Raw genomic sequence first — 17,517 nt, 5'->3', positions numbered from 1 at the left:
TTAACCAATTAACAGGCCATTGATCTGATTTATGGCTTTGGACTTTCACAACAAAACTTGTATCGAAACACATTTTTAACAAAACAAATACTATTATTATTATTATTGTTGTTGTTGTTGGTTAAAATGTAATTAAACAGAAATGTTTGTTGAATGTAAAAACAGTATGCTTCTGTTGCTAAAGAAAGGCTAGATTTGACATTAATAGTGATGTTCAAAAGCACCCACAAAGCATTAAAATAATACAGGAGTTAAGAATATAAAGTTCATATGTTATAAAAGTTCATTGAAAAAAAGCCCCCAGCCCTAACAGCTGCACCTTCCGAAAAGCTTTGTCTGCCCTCTTATCAAGTAGCTGCTGACTTTTCTATTTCAAACAATCAATAGAAAATTTCACGGAAGGATTTTTATATGAGGTTTTTAAAGCTGTGGGGTTAATCTTTAAGTAACATGAGCCGAAGCTAGACTAACACTAGCTAGCAAGCTGTTTATAAACCTGGTGTTAAACTGAAAGAAGGCACAAAACAGTTTGAATAAGAGTAAACATTTACTCAGCAAATCAGTGTATCACGCAAAGAATCACAGCAATGCCAACAATAATCTCTTCAGCTGAAGCTTCTCCAGCTGAACCCAGGTTTGCACAACACATTCCAGAAAAATATGTGGGCGCCATGAACATACAGACTGATCTGTGCGAGGGAGGAGGAAAGCAGTGACATGGCATTTTCAAACCATTTATCCTTCCCACTGGGAAACAAAATTTCCAACTTAGTTTTTCAAATTTAAGACAACTCACATCAGCTTTCTGAATAAAAAGTAGTGGTGACTTACTTAAACAAATTGATAAAAAATCGTGTTCAGTCTACTTCATCTTATGTTTGTGGCCTTAAATTTGTTTTCAAATTTTAAAAATGTAACACATACATTTAATTAGTGCCGGGTTTTGTCACTGGTTTCTATAATCGATTTGATTCCGATTCACAAGGTCCAATTCCATCCTAAAATCCACTCGATTCGATTCAGTTTTGAGTCAGTCAGAAATACTATAATTCTGATTCATTTATCGGTACTGACACTTTGAGATGGGAAACTATATCTTGAAGTATACCAAGAGAGAGAGAGAGAGAGAGAGAGATGTGCAGGAAGTGTGATTTTATCGTGGTGGAAGCAAAACAGCAAAAGTAAGAGGGGATTAATGACGATATTTATCAAATGTGAAGCGTAGTTTTGATCTTCTTTTGCTTCTGATTCAGTGAACTTTTGTTGGAGCATCAGAATGAGGCTTCCAACCCCGACGGCATGTCAGTAGCCTACGTGCCATCGAGTGACAGCCTACATCTCACTGATGTGTCGGGTCCGCGTATTGTGTTTATATCTTTTTGCGGAATCCGTTTACCTGCTCTTATTTGTTGTTTTAGCTGTTTGGTGGTTGTTGGAATTCAGGCATTTCTGGCATAATACATTTATATTTAAAAATAGATTTAGGATTTAATGAATGTATGTTGCGTTATTCAAGCCAAAATGGATTTTTTTTTAAACCCACCCCGACTTCCACCTCAACAGGAACATTGTAAATAACCGTTTAGTGCTGCTACACTTAAACCTAGACAAGGGGCGTGCCTTACGACGTTGGCGTGACATCTGCGCTTGCGCAGTACTCTAACCGCGCAGTTCCTTTTACTCAAGGTATTTGAAAGCTGGCTCGGGAAGCGGTACGTCTGTACGACTTGTGGTGGCTCTCCATCCCATCCTAAATTAAACTAACTATCACGGTAAGGCGTCCCACTGCTTTAACAGTTGTGGTATTCAGTGACAGTTAATTCAGTGTCTGACATTTGTTACGGTTCAATAACTTAAGAGGAAATTCATATTGTTCGGAAATTAGCTAACTTTATGGTTAGCAGCAAACACATTAGCAAGCTAGTGCTAACTGTAGCTGGATGACTTGGACAGGACCGGCTGCTGGATCAGTCTATTCACTGGAATCGAGATCCTGCTTTCCATCTTGCTTTGAATATGCTTTTTTTCCCCTTTTTGCTTTGTTCGGGACAGTGATGAAATGGTTTAAGACCTTGCATACTGTCCAATACATGCGAATCTGCGACGGCCATGTGCTTATATTAAAACTCGCAGGAGACTAGACAGCCTTTAGCCTGCTAGCTCAGAAGCTACGCCGCATAAACCGATCTGGAGTCAGCAGCGGTGCCAAATTATGGCTACATTACCTCAATCTGGCATTGGCAGTCTATAGTGCTTAGCTGCTACCAGGCTAAAATGAATGCATGAATGATTTAGCCTAGCAGACACACTGTAAACTTAGGAGTCAAGAGTTAAGTTGGGTTGTTAGAGCAATGAAACGGCTTTCAATCAAACCAAGTCAAATTACGTATGCACATGGGAACTTTTATGTTATTTTGCTGGAAACAATGCACAGGTTTTAAGGCATTGCTAAAAATGTTGTAGATTTAGTTAGATCGTTACATGTTGTCACCCTATATGAGGTACTGCATTTAGTCTCTTGCAACGCACTTTTTGTTTTTCAGTAATTTACTCTTTCAGTCTTTTTTCCACTCCCTTGTAGTTTTGATCATGGAGCTGAATGATGCGAACCTACAGACCCTGACTCAGTTCCTAAGAAAAACCCTCGACCCAGATCCAACAGTCAGACGTCCTGGTAATACACTCTAATGACAGCTTGCATATCAAAAAGGAGTTTACAATGAATGTTGTTGTTCACTTATTTATTGAGCTATGAATAATTTATTTACTTCATTTACTCTAATATTTGCTCTAATACTTCCTTTACAACATTTTTTTCCTCCCTTACAGCTGAAAAGTTTCTTGAATCTGTAGAAGGAAACCAGAACTATCCACTGTTACTTCTCACGTTGCTGGAGAAGTCCCAGGACAACGTGATCCGCGTCTGTGCTGCTGTGACATTCAAAAATTATATAAAGAGAAACTGGAGAATTGTGAGTCTTGCTGAATAACAGCCTGATTGAAAGTGTTTTTCTCTGCACATGTTTAATATCTTTGAATAGAAATACACTGTGTTATCATTGAACCCAGGTCCATTTGAAATTGTTAGAGTTCACTTTTGTTATCTGCTTGCTAAACTGAAAGAAACAGTCTCCTTTGTCTCTCCCATGCACATAAAATACCTCAGTGTTAGCAGTGTGGCATAAGCCCTTCAGCTTCGCAGTCCAGGGGTGGGGGCAGTTAAAAATGCATTGCCATTCATTTACACCGGCATGGCACTACATAGGCAGTGTATTCAGCACTTTAACAGCACAGTATAAAGCTGATCGGTTGTAGTGATCTAGATTAAGATTTTTTTCCTCTTTATTCCATTAATAATTGTTTTGATTTTGTCATGTGTCTGCTGAGGTTCTCGAAAAGTTTGTGTGTAATACAATTTAACACCTGTGAGCAGGTTTGTTTATGCTGGCCTAATTCTGTGGTTTGTTTACTCACAGGTTGAAGATGAACCCAACAAAATCTCTGATCCTGACCGAACGGCAATAAAAGCAAACATTGTAAATTTGATGCTGAGCAGCCCGGAACAGATACAGAAACAAGTGCGTCCCAACACGCCATTGTCCCTAAAAGGTGTACTTTAAAGCAAAGGAAGAATATCCATAAATTCACTCCTACTCATGTGTCCAATCTGTCTTCACAGTTAAGTGATGCCATCAGCATCATAGGACGTGAAGACTTTCCACAAAAATGGCCAGACCTTCTAACAGAGATGGTGACTCGCTTCAGAAGTGGAGATTTCCACATCATCAACGGTGTGCTGCGCACTGCACATTCACTCTTCAAGAGGTAGAACTCTCTTCTCAGTGATTTTAAAATCTTTTATGAATCTGTTTTCATAAAACAATTTAATGTGTTCTGCACCTTTTCTTCTTTTTAAGGTATCGCCATGAGTTCAAGTCAAATGAGCTTTGGTCTGAGATAAAACTGGTTCTGGACACGTTTGCGCTACCTCTGACTGAACTATTCAAGGTTTGTTATCACAATTAAACCAAATGTTATGTAACACCTAACAAAATAAAACTTTTAAACAAGGTTTAGGAATACATCTGTCTTTATTGCAGGCCACAATCGAGCTGTGTCAAACTCATGCTACAGATGTCAATGCCTTGAAGGTCCTCTTCTCATCACTCACACTTATCGCCAAGCTTTTCTACAGTCTTAACTTTCAGGTCAGTTCTTTGAAATAATAATATTTAAAAAAAAAAAAAAATTTAATGTAGTTGTATAGTAATTATTGATAAGTCAGGATAGTTACAAAAAAGGTAGCACTACTATGTTGCCAGTAACATCTGGTTAGCTTCAGTCTGTTTAGGAATTTATTCATGTGCACTGCAAGTAAACTCTGCCGTGTCACACAGGACCTTCCAGAGTTTTTTGAAGACCATATGGAAACCTGGATGACCAATTTCCATGGCCTACTGACTTTGGATAATAAACTTTTACAAACAGATGTGAGTTATCTTCTCCTTTACATTTACTGCAACATAGTTTAATCACTTATTGCAAAAGTGTTTCTGACATTTGTGTGCGTCTCCCAGGATGAGGAGGAGGCAGGTCTCCTGGAGCTGCTGAAGTCTCAGATCTGTGACAATGCGGCTCTTTATGCTCAGAAGTACGATGAGGAATTTCAGCCATACCTGCCACGCTTTGTTACTGCAATCTGGAACCTTCTAGTTTCTACTGGCCAGGAAGTCAAATATGACCTGGTGAGAACAGTGAGACCTGACTGTGTTTCTGTTATTTTTGAAGTTCACTTAGCCCATACTTACAGTTCACCTTGTCTTTGTTGCAGCTCGTAAGCAATGCTATCCAGTTCTTGGCATCGGTCTGTGAAAGGCCACACTATAAGCATCTGTTTGAGGACCAGAATACACTCACAAGCATTTGTGAGAAGGTCATTGTGCCCAACATGGAGTTCAGAAGTAAGCCATCAAATTACACCTGGAAGTGCTTAGAGATTCAGGGCGCTGCTTGCTTGGATACACACATGCTTATGTGCTGAGTGTCACTGACCAGATTGACATTTAATGTCGGATTAGGTGCGGATGAGGAGGCCTTTGAAGATAACTCAGAGGAGTACATCCGAAGAGACCTGGAGGGATCTGGTAAAAATGCATCACCATCTCTTAAATTAAATTTGAATGAAAAAAGTTTTGCTTTTTACTTAATTTAAAATGATCTTAAAAAGGTATAATGATGTTATATAGTTGTTATAAAACATTTTATCAAAATGTTTGATGATAATCCTATTTTGCCATCCTTTCTCAGACATCGACACTCGCCGTAGGGCTGCGTGTGATTTGGTGAGAGGACTTTGTAAATTTTTTGAGGGACCAGTCACAGCAATCTTCTCCGGCTACGTGAACTCGATGCTGGCCGAGTACGCCAAGACACCTCGGGAGAACTGGAAACACAAGGATGCTGCCATCTATTTGGTCACATCGCTGGCATCGAAAGCCCAGACACAAAAGGTGTGGTTGACATACGCACTCCAAAGTTATTGAATTTGATGTATATCATATGTAACTGCTAAAACATTTGTGTTAAATGTGAAATCCTTTATCTTATCCAAACAGCATGGAATAACACAAGCCAACGAACTGGTGAATCTGACAGAGTTCTTTGTGAACCACATTCTCCCTGATTTAAAATCCCCCAATGGTAAGAAAACTGCTAATACTTCACATCTTAATGTGCCAATGCCTGTGCGATACAGCAGTTTCTTCACATTTATTCCTCTGTAACCAGCTGGATGATAGAGATACTATTCATTTTGAGATCCTAAAGATTTTGAGATATTGTGTAAATGTTCTGCCATTTACAAACGAAAATGTGAATTTTCTTCATGTCATTTTCATTGTAGTTAATGAGTTCCCAGTGCTGAAGGCTGATGCCATCAAGTATGTCATGATCTTCAGAAGCCAGGTATGACTTCCTGCTTTTTTTCCTCCCCAATGACCAGCTCAGTTTCAGAAAAAAAAAATCCAATACCGAGAGTGCTTCTATCTTTTTTTTTTTTTTTTTTTTTGTCTTTAGCTTCCTAAAGAGCAGCTGCTGCAGGCAGTCCCTCTACTAATAACTCACCTGCAGGCAGAGAGCACAGTGGAGCACACTTATGCTGCACATGCTTTGGAGAGACTGTTCACTATGAGGGGACCCAACAACACAACACTGTAAGTATCAAATAATATTGTAACACATGAATAATAATTATCATCTTTGATAGACATGTAAGGCAAAGTTAATGGAACTTCTTTCCATCCATGTTTTGATAGGCAACACAAAAGGCCAATTATAGTGACAATAATGCTGAACCAGTCATGTGGCTGGAATAGAGCCATGTTGGGTTAAATTGATGCATGCAGCACAGAGCATAGGAGAAGCATCTGGCAGCAGGACGTGTTACTGTAGCTGTATGCCCCAGTATGTTGAAAGTGTGAGAGGGATAATAGAAAAAACCCAAAGTAAAAAATGTTGATTAAAACTCGAGCAGTGGTGTTACCAAAGAAGACACCCCAGCAGACACGGCCCAAGGCTCAAAACGCCGAGAACAAAGGGAGGTCAGAGGACTGCTGTGGGGATGTTTTGGCTTTTTAACCCGAGAAAGGAGCAGAAAAAAGTGCACTGCAAATTGTGTTGGTGCAAATTGGTTATAACACCAATTGTTTTTAAGCAGTGCCATCTTTAGTGCACACACAATGCAAGACTCTATAGTCCCATTTTGTCCATCGCCATTTCTTGAGTTAAAAACAAACAAACAAGTGATACAGAACATAAATTTAAATTAGTGGTTAATGAGTTGGACTGATCTATGAAATAAAGCTTCATGTTAAAATCAGCATATAAGAAGGTTTACATTTCCCAAATGTAACACCAGAGTTTCTACAGTTGTAAAAAGCCTGCAAAAGTCATGGACATTTAGGGTGGAGCATTTTGGGGAAAATCCTGGAAATGTCAACCCTAATTCTGTGGGGAGATTAATCAGTTTTCATGGCCTTTGGTGTGGATGTAAGTTTGCACAATGCCAGGAAAGAACAGATTTTAATGTGTTGCATCATGTTTGGTGATAGTTAAAGGTAACTAACGTCAAACTAGGGACTGTTTTGATCATTGTTTGCTGAGGTAAAGCTTACAGCGACTAGTTATCAGCTCACTACTCAATACTCACTGTTTTCTGAAGTCTGTACTGAAGCCTTAATAAGAGTTTCTGCCATCACCATCTTGGTATCAAAAACAGATGTGATGAGGAAGAGTACATGTACAATTACAGGTCTGTTATAGCCGCAAATGTATGTCAAACCCTGTTAGTGAAGTAAATTTTAATATTAACTTAATTTTTTCCTTTGCAATAAAGAGCATTTATTCTCATTAGAATGTTGTCTCAATCATTAAAGAGGAAAACTGTGTATTAATCCTGTAATGTTGTGAGCACTCATGCCTAGTAGTGGCTATATTACCCGTTAGTATCGTTTTCTCCATCCATTTAGTATTAAACTGTAAGATGAAAGGATTCCAAAGTGCAGTCAGTCTTCTTCTTTGTGTGTTATCAGTATCACTGCTGCAGAGATGGCACCCTGTACTGAACAGCTGCTCAACAACTTGTTCAAGGCATTGGCTTTTCCTGGTTCTGCAGAAAATGAATACATTATGAAAGGTGAGCCTGACTTGCCTGTTATCTAAATGCTCCTCACTCACTGTCACACGAAGTCCAAAGTTAATAACATAGCCTAATTGTGCATGTTAATTTTTTTTCGTTTCATTTTCAAAGCCATCATGCGCAGCTTCTCCCTGCTGCAGGAGTCCATTGTTCCCTACATCCCTACGCTGATTGGTCAGCTCACTCATAAGCTTCTCCAAGTCAGCAAGGTAACACAATGTTTGTTAGTACTTATAGATACAGATAGATTTGTTTTGAGGGGAAACGCATCAAGTATTGAAAAATGTTTCGTCTGCTTTCAGAATCCCAGCAAACCTCACTTTAACCACTACCTGTTTGAGTCCCTGTGCCTGTCTGTCCGCATCACCTGCAAGGCGAACCCCGCTACAGTCAGCAGTTTTGAGGAAGCACTCTTCCCCGTCTTCACGGAGATCCTCCAGAACGATGTTCAGGGTACGTCAGTTATTTAAGTGTAGATTGTGTTAAAACACAGTTGGTGCCTCTTTAGGGACAACTCAACATCTTTATCCGTCTTCTTTTGCAGAGTTTCTTCCATATGTGTTCCAGGTGATGTCTCTCCTCCTAGAGATCCACTCTAACTCTATTCCCGCCTCCTATATGGCCTTATTCCCTCATTTGCTGCAGCCTGTACTTTGGGAACGAACAGGGAACATCCCCCCTCTGGTGCGCCTCCTTCAGGCTTACCTGGAGAAGGGAGGTGAAACTATTGCTAGGTCTGCTGCTGATAAAATAGTGAGTATGGCACAACCTCCTCCTCCTCCTTCACTGAAATTTCGCGAACAAATACTTTTAAATTTTATATTTACAAGTTATTTTTTTAAAATATTTATTTATTTTTGGCCAGAAGATGACTAATTTAAAATCTAGCTCAACCGAGTACTTTAATTGCTAATCAGTAAAATAACTATACAAGTTTTCTTCTGATTCTCGTTTTCTTACTCGGCAAAAAAGATGGCATGTTTTTCTTATTGTTTGTCGACTTTTTTCCTCAGCCTGGCTTGCTTGGAGTTTTCCAAAAGCTTATAGCATCCAAGGCCAATGATCATCAAGGATTTTACCTTCTCAACAGTATCATAGAGCACATGCCCCCGTAAGCTGATAAATCTTCTCCTCAGTGGTTCATTTCTAAAGTGTTGTCTTTGGCAAAAAATGTTTAGGTTTTTGGTTTTTGCTGTTGTTAATGTTTTCCCTTTCTTTTGCCAGAGAATCACTCATTCAGTACAGGAAACAGATCTTCATTTTGCTCTTCCAGAGGCTACAAGGTTCCAAAACCACCAAGTTCATCAAGAGTTAGTATACCATTACCATTAGCAACATTCAAGCTTTAATCTGCTCTAGCAGTGCCAGCGACTGAACCTTTTTATCTCCCCTCTCATAGGTTTCCTGGTGTTTGTCAATTTGTATTGTGTCAAATATGGAGCTATAGCACTTCAGGAGATTTTTGACAGCATCCAGCCAAAGTAAGTGTTCCAAAAAACAAACAAACCCCAAAACAAAATCTTGTTTGATCCATCAGTTGCACAAAAGAAGCTACAAGTTCTGTTGATAAGCTAATTTGATGGCTTTCAAACTTACTGCAAAGACGCACAATTTTTGCTGATCTATTTTAAAAGTAACACTTATGTCAAAACTTAATTAATCATGCACCTCTTTTAGTTTCTTCACTAGCTCTGGTGCTTATGGCAAAATTAAAACTATAGTTGACTGAAGTGATGACATTGCAAAGTGTGTGTGATTATAGAGTGCAGTAGTTACCAGTAGCTGTAATTTAATTTCAAACCAAAGACCGATTTGAAAGTGTATTAAATTCACTGACTTTGTGTTGCAGAATGTTTGGTATGGTGCTGGAGAAAATTGTTATTCCAGAGGTTCAGAAGGTGTCTGGACCAGTCGAGAAAAAGATCTGTGCTGTTGGCATTACAAAGATCCTCACTGAGTGTCCTGCAATGATGGACACGGAGTACACGAAACTCTGGTAAGAAAACATGAAGCTCGAACATTTAAAAACTTTACACAGCAGCAATGCACACTTTTCATTTACACTGCCTGAGATTGAAGTGGACAGTGGATCATTATATTACAGTAACCCAAAATCAGTTAAACTTCAGGGACGTCAGCTTGTCCAGTTAGGAACTATAAACCGCTCTGAATCCACTTCATCTGCAAAGAGAGCAGGTTCACACTAGGGCTGCCACAAACAATTATTTTGATAGTCGACTAATCAGATCATGCATCCCCTGGACATAAAACGTAAAGTTTATTGCACCAGCATGCATCTGCTCTTATGTAACTATCATTAGCTTACAGGTTAAAGTGTTTAAGGTTTGTGCTAACTAAAAAGATGATAGTTTATTAAACCTTTAATGAAATTTGCAGATTGTCTCGGTGGAGTTTAATAAACTCAGCCGTCTGCTCCTTGCTATCTAAAATATAACAGGACACTGGAGTATATTCTACCATCTCACACTTCTGTTTAATCCCTTCTCTGTTTTCTGTTTATTCAGCTGTGTGAAAATTATAACTTTAATCTCAGCCAACCATTTTCTCAGTAAAATACTGACAAAAGCCAAACAAAAATATTTTTAAGTTATCCAAGTGTTTAACCTGAGTAGCAGAAGATCTGAGCGGGGATCTGAAAACAATGTGCCGGGAGTTTGTTCTCGCCGGCTCTAGTGAGGCTTGAACCCCCGGCTAGCTATCGAGCTAGTGGGTAACAGGTGTCTCCAAAAACATCGGAGCACTTGTGCAAAAATCTGGTGTCTTAATAAACCAAGCAGATATTTAAAGTTCACACAGCTACATTCTCACCTGAAAATAAGTTAAAAGTTTATTTTGTGACCAAGAAAGAGTAATATTAAAACTCAGTAGCTGCCACCATTGTTGGAAACTGGAAATGACGGACAAATTTGGAGGAGTCTTTGAATTTGGACAGCCTTCCTTGCGTTGCTGTAACGTAATCGGCCAACAAATGTGGCCTCCAAAAGATGCGGCCCCTGAATTTGGACACGCTACGATACCGGAGACTCATTTTTCTTCTTCGGGGTTTAACAGCAGCTGGCATCCTTGTACATGCAGTGCTGCCTTCTTCTGTTTCAGTCAGTTATTACACTCTTAAATCCTGCTACTTATTCCTGCATCTTTCAGGATCTTACAAAGCTTCAGATGACTATTAAATTAATCTTTGACGATTTTGATAGTTGACATAATCGTGACTAGTCGACAAATTGTGGCAGCCCTAGTTCACACTGAGCACATGAGTCTGAAGATGCTATGGGAAATAATGGGCTCCTTGCACTTCAGGTGTTCTCTGGAAAATGCCAGATGATGCTGGGATGTAAGCAAAGGTCCCACTAAAGGATTTGGGACCACAAACACGCACACGTAACCCACAGCACTCCTCCTGTTCCTCCTTGGGGAGATGGCTGCTGGGAATATTACATATTAGTAGATACCAATGTTTATTTGTTGTCCTGAGTAAAACAAAGACGAGTTATTGTATCTCTTCAGGACCCCACTGCTCCAGGCCCTCATCGGTTTCTTTGAGCTTCCTGAAGACGACAGCATCCCAGACGATGAGCACTTCATTGACATCGAAGACACACCGGGCTATCAGACTGCCTTCTCACAGCTGGCCTTTGCCGGGAAGAAGGAGCACGACCCAATTGGAGATGCTGTTGGCAATCCAAAAATCCTGCTGGCCCAGTCACTGCACAAGCTTTCTACTGCCTGCCCTGGAAGGGTAAGTTCACAAATGCAGGCAGTTTTGTTCTTTTTCTGGTTTGATTCAATGTGTTTGGAATCCAAGAATTGTCACTTTGGAAACCATATTGATAAACATTGTACCCCCCTCCCCCTCTGTGCAGGTTCCTTCAATGCTGAGCACGAGTCTGAATGCAGAAGCTCTCCACTTCCTGCAGGGCTACTTACAGGCGGCTACTGTGCAGCTGGTTTAAAACCAAAGCAAAATCTCAGTACCCTGCAGGAATAGCCACAATGACCCCTCGGTCACATGACAGACCTGCTTCAGTTGAACTCGAGATCTGAAAGTTAAATGGATTTACCAGAGAAGTAAATTTTGCCTGAATTCAGGGTGTGTACTCCAATGGAAGTCATTTTAAGGTTTTTCTTTTAAGAAAAGGAAAAAAGGAACACGACCAAAACTGAATTACTTTAAGATATCTGGGCCTTTTTCTTTTCATGTGATAAAGGCTAACAAGGATTTGAATGTCAGGTTGTGAAGCACTTACCAGTTTATTTCAAAAACATCAGCAACAGCAGCAGATGTAAAAATAAATAAAAGAAATTGAACGTGTGGGACGCTGAACATGTATTTCAAACAGGAGGGTTTAAATCATTTCTTTTGTATGTTTGACTTCCTTTTTACGGTTATGAGGCTGTAGTCTGTGGCTCAAACATAAAGCTTAATATTTTTCTGTTGCATGTTTCCCTTTATTTGTTAATGTCTTTGTTGTTTCTGCACTGTTTGTTAATGTGAATAAAAAGAGGCACTTGTATGGATCTGTTATCACTGCAGTCGCTATTCTATCCACACTGTTGTGAATTGTTTTTATTTCATTTGCGAGGCCCTTTAGCATCAGCAGTGGATACTTAAACAGCTCAGCATTCACGACAAATTGCTTCATACAATTTTGCCTTTGGGAAGTCCTGGAAAAAACGAACGTAAGCAGATTTTCACAGAATATTATAAAGACACCATCAGAAACGTTAGCACAATTTGGTATGGCCGTTGGAGGTCTTCATTTCAATGTTCTTGATGAATGGTAGCATGCACTTGTCGCCTCCCATGAAGCGATACGTTGCAACATTTGCCTCCCAAGGTAGTAAGCTAGAAGGAAAAAAAGAATGAACTTTGTTTTAAAACTGGGATTTCTTTTCCTCTTGGGTATGCAGTGCTGAATGGCTGCACACATAATAAAAACCAACAAATTAAACCTCTTTCCTGTAATGCAACTCCAGCAAACATTCAGGTATGCTGTGATAAATTCCAGACCTTTTAAACTGTTCCAAGCCTTTATTTAGAAGTACAATAGATTTTGAGAGGACTAAGTGCTTATAGCGGTTTGCTTTACAGTTGGTTGCTTTATACCAGGAGTCAAGCATAAGGCCCAAGGGGCTTAATCGGCCCAGCAAAGGCTCCAATCTGATCCACTATTGGCAGCTTTGGAAAATGTGAAGAAGGGCACGAGTTTCTGACCTTTAAAATGCATTTGAATAGGTTTAACAGCTTTTTCATGCTGATAAAATAATGAAGTAAAAGATAAGCAATTAAAAGACAGCCAAATTTTTACAATGTGTCCACAGTAGGATATTTCCCGTAAAGTAACAGAAACTTCGTTTTTTTAAATTATAGCACAGTGTGTGCAATGAGCTACCACAGCTGTTTGATTTTTTTTTTTCTCTGACAGTTTAACCCCAAAGAGTCATGCTGACTGATTTCTTTCATTTACTACAGAAGCATTTCTTTATCATGTAGAAAAGCTGAGGAACATTGTTTAGACGTCTCAGGGATTAAATGTGTAGTTTAACCGTTTTCAGTAGCAGACAGGATAGCCTCACTGGCCCCGCCCTATTTAGATCATCTCATTCAAAATAAGTTTGACATCAGTGCTCTATACAGTCTCCATGAGAGAAATAACTCTTGAAAAGGGAAATGGGATGGATCATCAACAATTTTCTGAACCTGATGAACAACAGCTTTCTCATATTTTGGTTTGAGAGACCGGTGTTCTTTGTTTCCTATGATTTTCATGGCAATTTTTACCTGTTTCTCAATTGTTGATTTTGACTTTACTGTAAGTAAACTTTAGAGCTCACGCCAAACAATCTGCGCCTATGAGGCAATTTTTCACATTAAAAAAAAAAAAAAAAAACATCAACATTGTGTCAATATAGATGCCCAAGTACTTATATGAGCTAACATGCTCTATTGTACATCCATCAAGAAATGGAAAACAAAAGCCCCATATTAATTTAAGCCTTGGTAAAAGCAGCTGATCATGTCATATAATCCACTTAGTACTTACGCTCTTGCAAGAAAGGGGATGTACATAAGACGAGGAATGCAGATCATCTGCTGTTCTGCTAGGATGGCTTTCATAGACTGCTGCACAGTGTAGAGAGGCTCAAGAGGTGGAATTATGCTGCGAAGCTCTTTCCTGGTAAATGCAATACAGAGGCATTAAAGGACATACTGAAATGCAGCTTTACTTCATTATTACCACCCAGCAAGCTCCAGTTGTGAATAATTGCATCTCACCTGATTTCACAGCCTGCGAACATCCCTGTGTCTACAATATAAGGACATACTAAAGTGGTTTTGATGCCATTCAGGTCTTCTGCTATCAACTCATGTGTCAGTGACTCGTGGAATCCAACAGCTCCAAATTTACTAGCACAGTAATCCTGTAGGGGGAAGTAGAAAGACCAGAGAGAGGAGCCTTTAAATGAGTTGTCGGGTCAGTTAACATACGCTTTGGAAAGTATTTCTGTTAAGTTTGTGCTCGAACAGTTCTTTGCAGTGTACCTCAACGCAGGCAGTGCTGAACAGTCCAAGTGCACTGGCGACGGTCACGATGTGGCCGTGATTTTGTTCTTTCATCCGTGGCAGGAACGCTTTCGTCATCTGTTGGGTGAAATTAGGAAGGTTGCAGCAGTAAGTGAAGCAGTAAAGCTTATCATGGGGGCCAGGAACCATAAACCTTTGCTTAAAGCTCAAAATCTGATTTGCATACTTTATGTGTCTACAACTTTTCAGAAATTAAAGTGGAATTATTGTGCTTTTCCTTATTTTGATCTCGTGCAGTGATGATATTTAGAAGTAAGTACTCAGACTCCAGACTGTTATAAATTACCTTTCTCACACTGTTTTTATGGGCATTTGGCTCTGTGTGACATCATAGAGAGAGAGACATCAGTACCTGCACACAGCTCTGGAGCAAAGTATGCTAAAAGACAGAGGACTTAAAAATATAGGAGCTAAAAGGGCTTGTTTAAGACAGACGAGGAACCGTCAGGCTGCATCAGGCCAAGTTCACAAGACAATTACAAAGTCCAACAATAAAAATATGGAGCTGCAAACTTGCGCAGAAGCTCCTTTTAAATGCAATTTAAGAATGCTTTAAAAGCCATTTAATGGGGCAAAAAGTCAAGTGAGGACATTCCCAAAGAAAGGCTATTAATGGCAAATGAACTCTTGATTAGACATGCAGAGAAAAATAGTTGACTCCAGGTAGGCTTTAGTGTAAAATAGCATGTGTATATACATACCAACCCCCCAAAACCTACGAAGATATGGGAATATGCACATGAAGGTTGGTTTTATTGTTTGGAGGACCTTGGTTTTGAAAACTGAAAATGGGACGTTGTCGATGTTTCACAGCTTTATGACTTTAACTGATACTGTATTTGTGCTATGAATATGTATTCAAACAGTGAAACTTGGAATAAAAGCTAACACGTGGTTAAAAAGGAGAGAAACAAGTCTCATTTGACGGATCAGGTGTAGCTTATTTGATAACAATAAAGAGAAAAGCCGCCCACCGTTTGTCTCTCGTCGATTTTACGCAAATCCGCTAATTGTCACTTATTTTATGAGCAGCAGATTGAGGCTTTAGGAGGATCAAAAGCAGGATCACGTACCTAACTTGATGCTGGCTTGTAGCGTGTTTTTATTTACATGTGTACATGAGTTATGATCATCATTATGACACATCAGTGCACAAGTCCAACCGGAACCAGCGAGGAGGACACTAAATGGGTGTTACATAACTCCTGTGAGACCGGTGGATCGCCCATTAATTTTTTTCTTTAAAGTGGTGGTTCACGAATGTGTGCGTAAAAAAAGCATCAGCTCTCACCCAGAAAAGCGCGTGGCAGTTCACCAGCAGAGTCCTCTCCAGAAGCTCATCCGGACAGTCCAGCAGCCTCCGTCCAGCCACTACGCCTGCGTTGTTGACCATTATGGAGACATGCCCGACCTCCGCTCTCACCCGGTTCGCTGTCTCGTAAATGTTCCGACGCTTGGACAGGTCCACCGTGTAGGTGTGCACCCGGACGCCCAGTTCTCGCACCAGCCTGGCAGTCTGCTCGTTGGCAGCCGCGTTGCAGTCCCACAGCACCAGGTGGGCCCCCTCTTTGGCAAACTCCAGGGCGAACAGCCGACCCAGCGCGCCCCCGGCTCCCGTGATCAGACACAGCTCCCCATCGATGCATTTAAGCCTCGGCCGAAGGAAAGTCTGCAGGATGGCACTCAGGATAGAGCCGGTTAGGTCGATTAGCATCAGCAACAAGTCTACTAACACAATCATGACGCTTAGACACACCTGCTCCTTCTGCGTCCAGGAGAAGCCAACGAGTCACACAAAAAAGAATGCCACGCTTTGGAGTGTAGTTACCTCTCCGTGTGACGTGGGGGTTGGAGGCTTGTTTTATGTAACTGTGCCGGATTATAGGACGGTCGGCTGATGGCGGCCGCCAATAGAGCAGCTTTTTGTTTGATAAATGAAGAGCTGAGTGACTCGCTTGAATACACTCATAAAGAGCGGCTGTGGGATTGAGGCAGGGATTACGATAACACTCAGTGGACCCAGAGTTATTGCAGTCTTTTACTTTCTGAGCTGTTATTTTAGTTTTGGGTTCATGTTTTCATCGTAGTTTAGAATCAAAAAGTTTTCGGGGGGAATCTGCTCATATAAACGTTTTAGTAGTCTCACTGTTGCTTTCGGTCATTTTAATACAATACGGTTTCTGTCGGCGTTTATGACCATCGGAATAGGTGTTACAATGCAAACACTTGGCGAAGAAGACAGCTGACCTCGAAGTCATGACGTAACCAATCAACAAACGTGCACGGAAGCCTCATCAAGCAGGCTGTGCAGTTTTGTAAGTTCACAAAATGTTTATTATTTCAAGTGTAGATTTTATTTTTGTATTTAATTTAAATGAAATATTTTAAGAGTTTAACTTATATATTTTTATTTTATTTATTAAAAATATTTTAAAAGTATTAATTATTATGACTATTTTCTAATTATACATTTTGAGGTAAAAGAAAAAAGATCTGTCCTCCTTATAATAAATAAACAGGGTCTTATTTCAAAGTGCGACTTATAACCTTTAGTTTAAACGTGTCACAGTTACTACAGTAAACGACTTTATGATATACATTCCTCTCCTTTCATCTTAGTATAGAAGTTATTCCTGATCCATGATGTGAGGTGGATTATCCAACTCTGTACAAAATGTTAAGCTGATAAACTGTTCATCATGTGCGCACAAATCTCTAATAAGTAGCGTTTTTCATAAACTCATATTCTTGGAATATTTTCTTGTGATCTGCTGTAGGTCACACTTAATGTTTTTGTGTTATTGCAGTGCTCGTGTAACAGACATGACTACTTCAGTTAAGGTTGTTGCTGGCGTTTACTGTAGCTTAATCCTTTTCACAACCTCGGTCATGGTGTAGAATGATGTAACATAACTTTTACAGTCACTGAAAAATAGTTTTTGTTGTTTGCTTATAGTCTTTAACAATTTCTTCTTTTGGGTGCTCCCTTTAGGGGATCATCTGCTTCCATCTCACCCTATCACTAGCATCTTCCTCTGTCACTCCAGCCCTCTGCACATCCTCCTTCACTAGATCCCTGAACCTCCTCTGCGGTCGTCTTCTTTTCCTCCTGCCTGGCAGCTCCATATTCAGCATCCTTTATCCATTTTGTCCACTATCTCTCGTCTGCACATGGCCAATCCATCTCAGCCTTGCTTCTGTAACTTTACTCCAT

The 17,517-nt window shown here is 40.0% G+C and overlaps 2 protein-coding genes across 2 annotated transcripts; one reads left to right on the top strand and one right to left on the bottom strand.

Annotated features, from left to right (window-relative positions):
• Positions 1 to 1,605: 1,605 nt before the first annotated feature.
• On the top strand, positions 1,606 to 12,235 carry cse1l (CSE1 chromosome segregation 1-like (yeast)). The gene is made up of 25 exons (XM_086292357.1): positions 1,606 to 1,772; positions 2,582 to 2,674; positions 2,830 to 2,972; positions 3,477 to 3,578; positions 3,680 to 3,825; positions 3,918 to 4,008; positions 4,101 to 4,208; positions 4,398 to 4,490; positions 4,578 to 4,745; positions 4,832 to 4,961; positions 5,079 to 5,144; positions 5,308 to 5,510; positions 5,616 to 5,700; positions 5,903 to 5,964; positions 6,076 to 6,212; positions 7,590 to 7,693; positions 7,808 to 7,905; positions 7,999 to 8,149; positions 8,241 to 8,449; positions 8,710 to 8,807; positions 8,921 to 9,006; positions 9,096 to 9,177; positions 9,546 to 9,692; positions 11,225 to 11,456; positions 11,581 to 12,235. The coding sequence occupies exons 2-25, from the start codon at positions 2,590 to 2,592 to the stop codon at positions 11,668 to 11,670; spliced, it is 2,916 nt and encodes a 971-aa protein (XP_086148483.1). The 5' UTR covers positions 1,606 to 1,772; positions 2,582 to 2,589; the 3' UTR covers positions 11,671 to 12,235.
• LOC147330641 (retinol dehydrogenase 10-B-like) lies at positions 11,483 to 16,393 on the bottom strand. Its single transcript, XM_086292359.1, has 5 exons — positions 15,595 to 16,393; positions 14,262 to 14,360; positions 13,995 to 14,140; positions 13,762 to 13,893; positions 11,483 to 12,563 (listed from the first exon to the last, which is right to left on the bottom strand). The coding sequence occupies exons 1-5, from the start codon at positions 16,042 to 16,044 to the stop codon at positions 12,443 to 12,445; spliced, it is 948 nt and encodes a 315-aa protein (XP_086148485.1). The 5' UTR covers positions 16,045 to 16,393; the 3' UTR covers positions 11,483 to 12,442.
• Positions 16,394 to 17,517: the final 1,124 nt, after the last annotated feature.

This window comes from Aulonocara sp. 'chitande type north' Nkhata Bay, linkage group LG5 (genome assembly GCF_057382095.1).
Source record: "Aulonocara sp. 'chitande type north' Nkhata Bay isolate Kocher_YH1m ecotype deep benthic linkage group LG5, A_spYH_male_GT1.1, whole genome shotgun sequence".
In the NCBI taxonomy this organism is placed as follows: Eukaryota; Metazoa; Chordata; class Actinopteri; order Cichliformes; family Cichlidae; genus Aulonocara; species Aulonocara sp. 'chitande type north' Nkhata Bay.
Note: the sequence above shows the minus strand (reverse complement) of the source record. Positions and strands in the feature narration are given on the sequence as shown.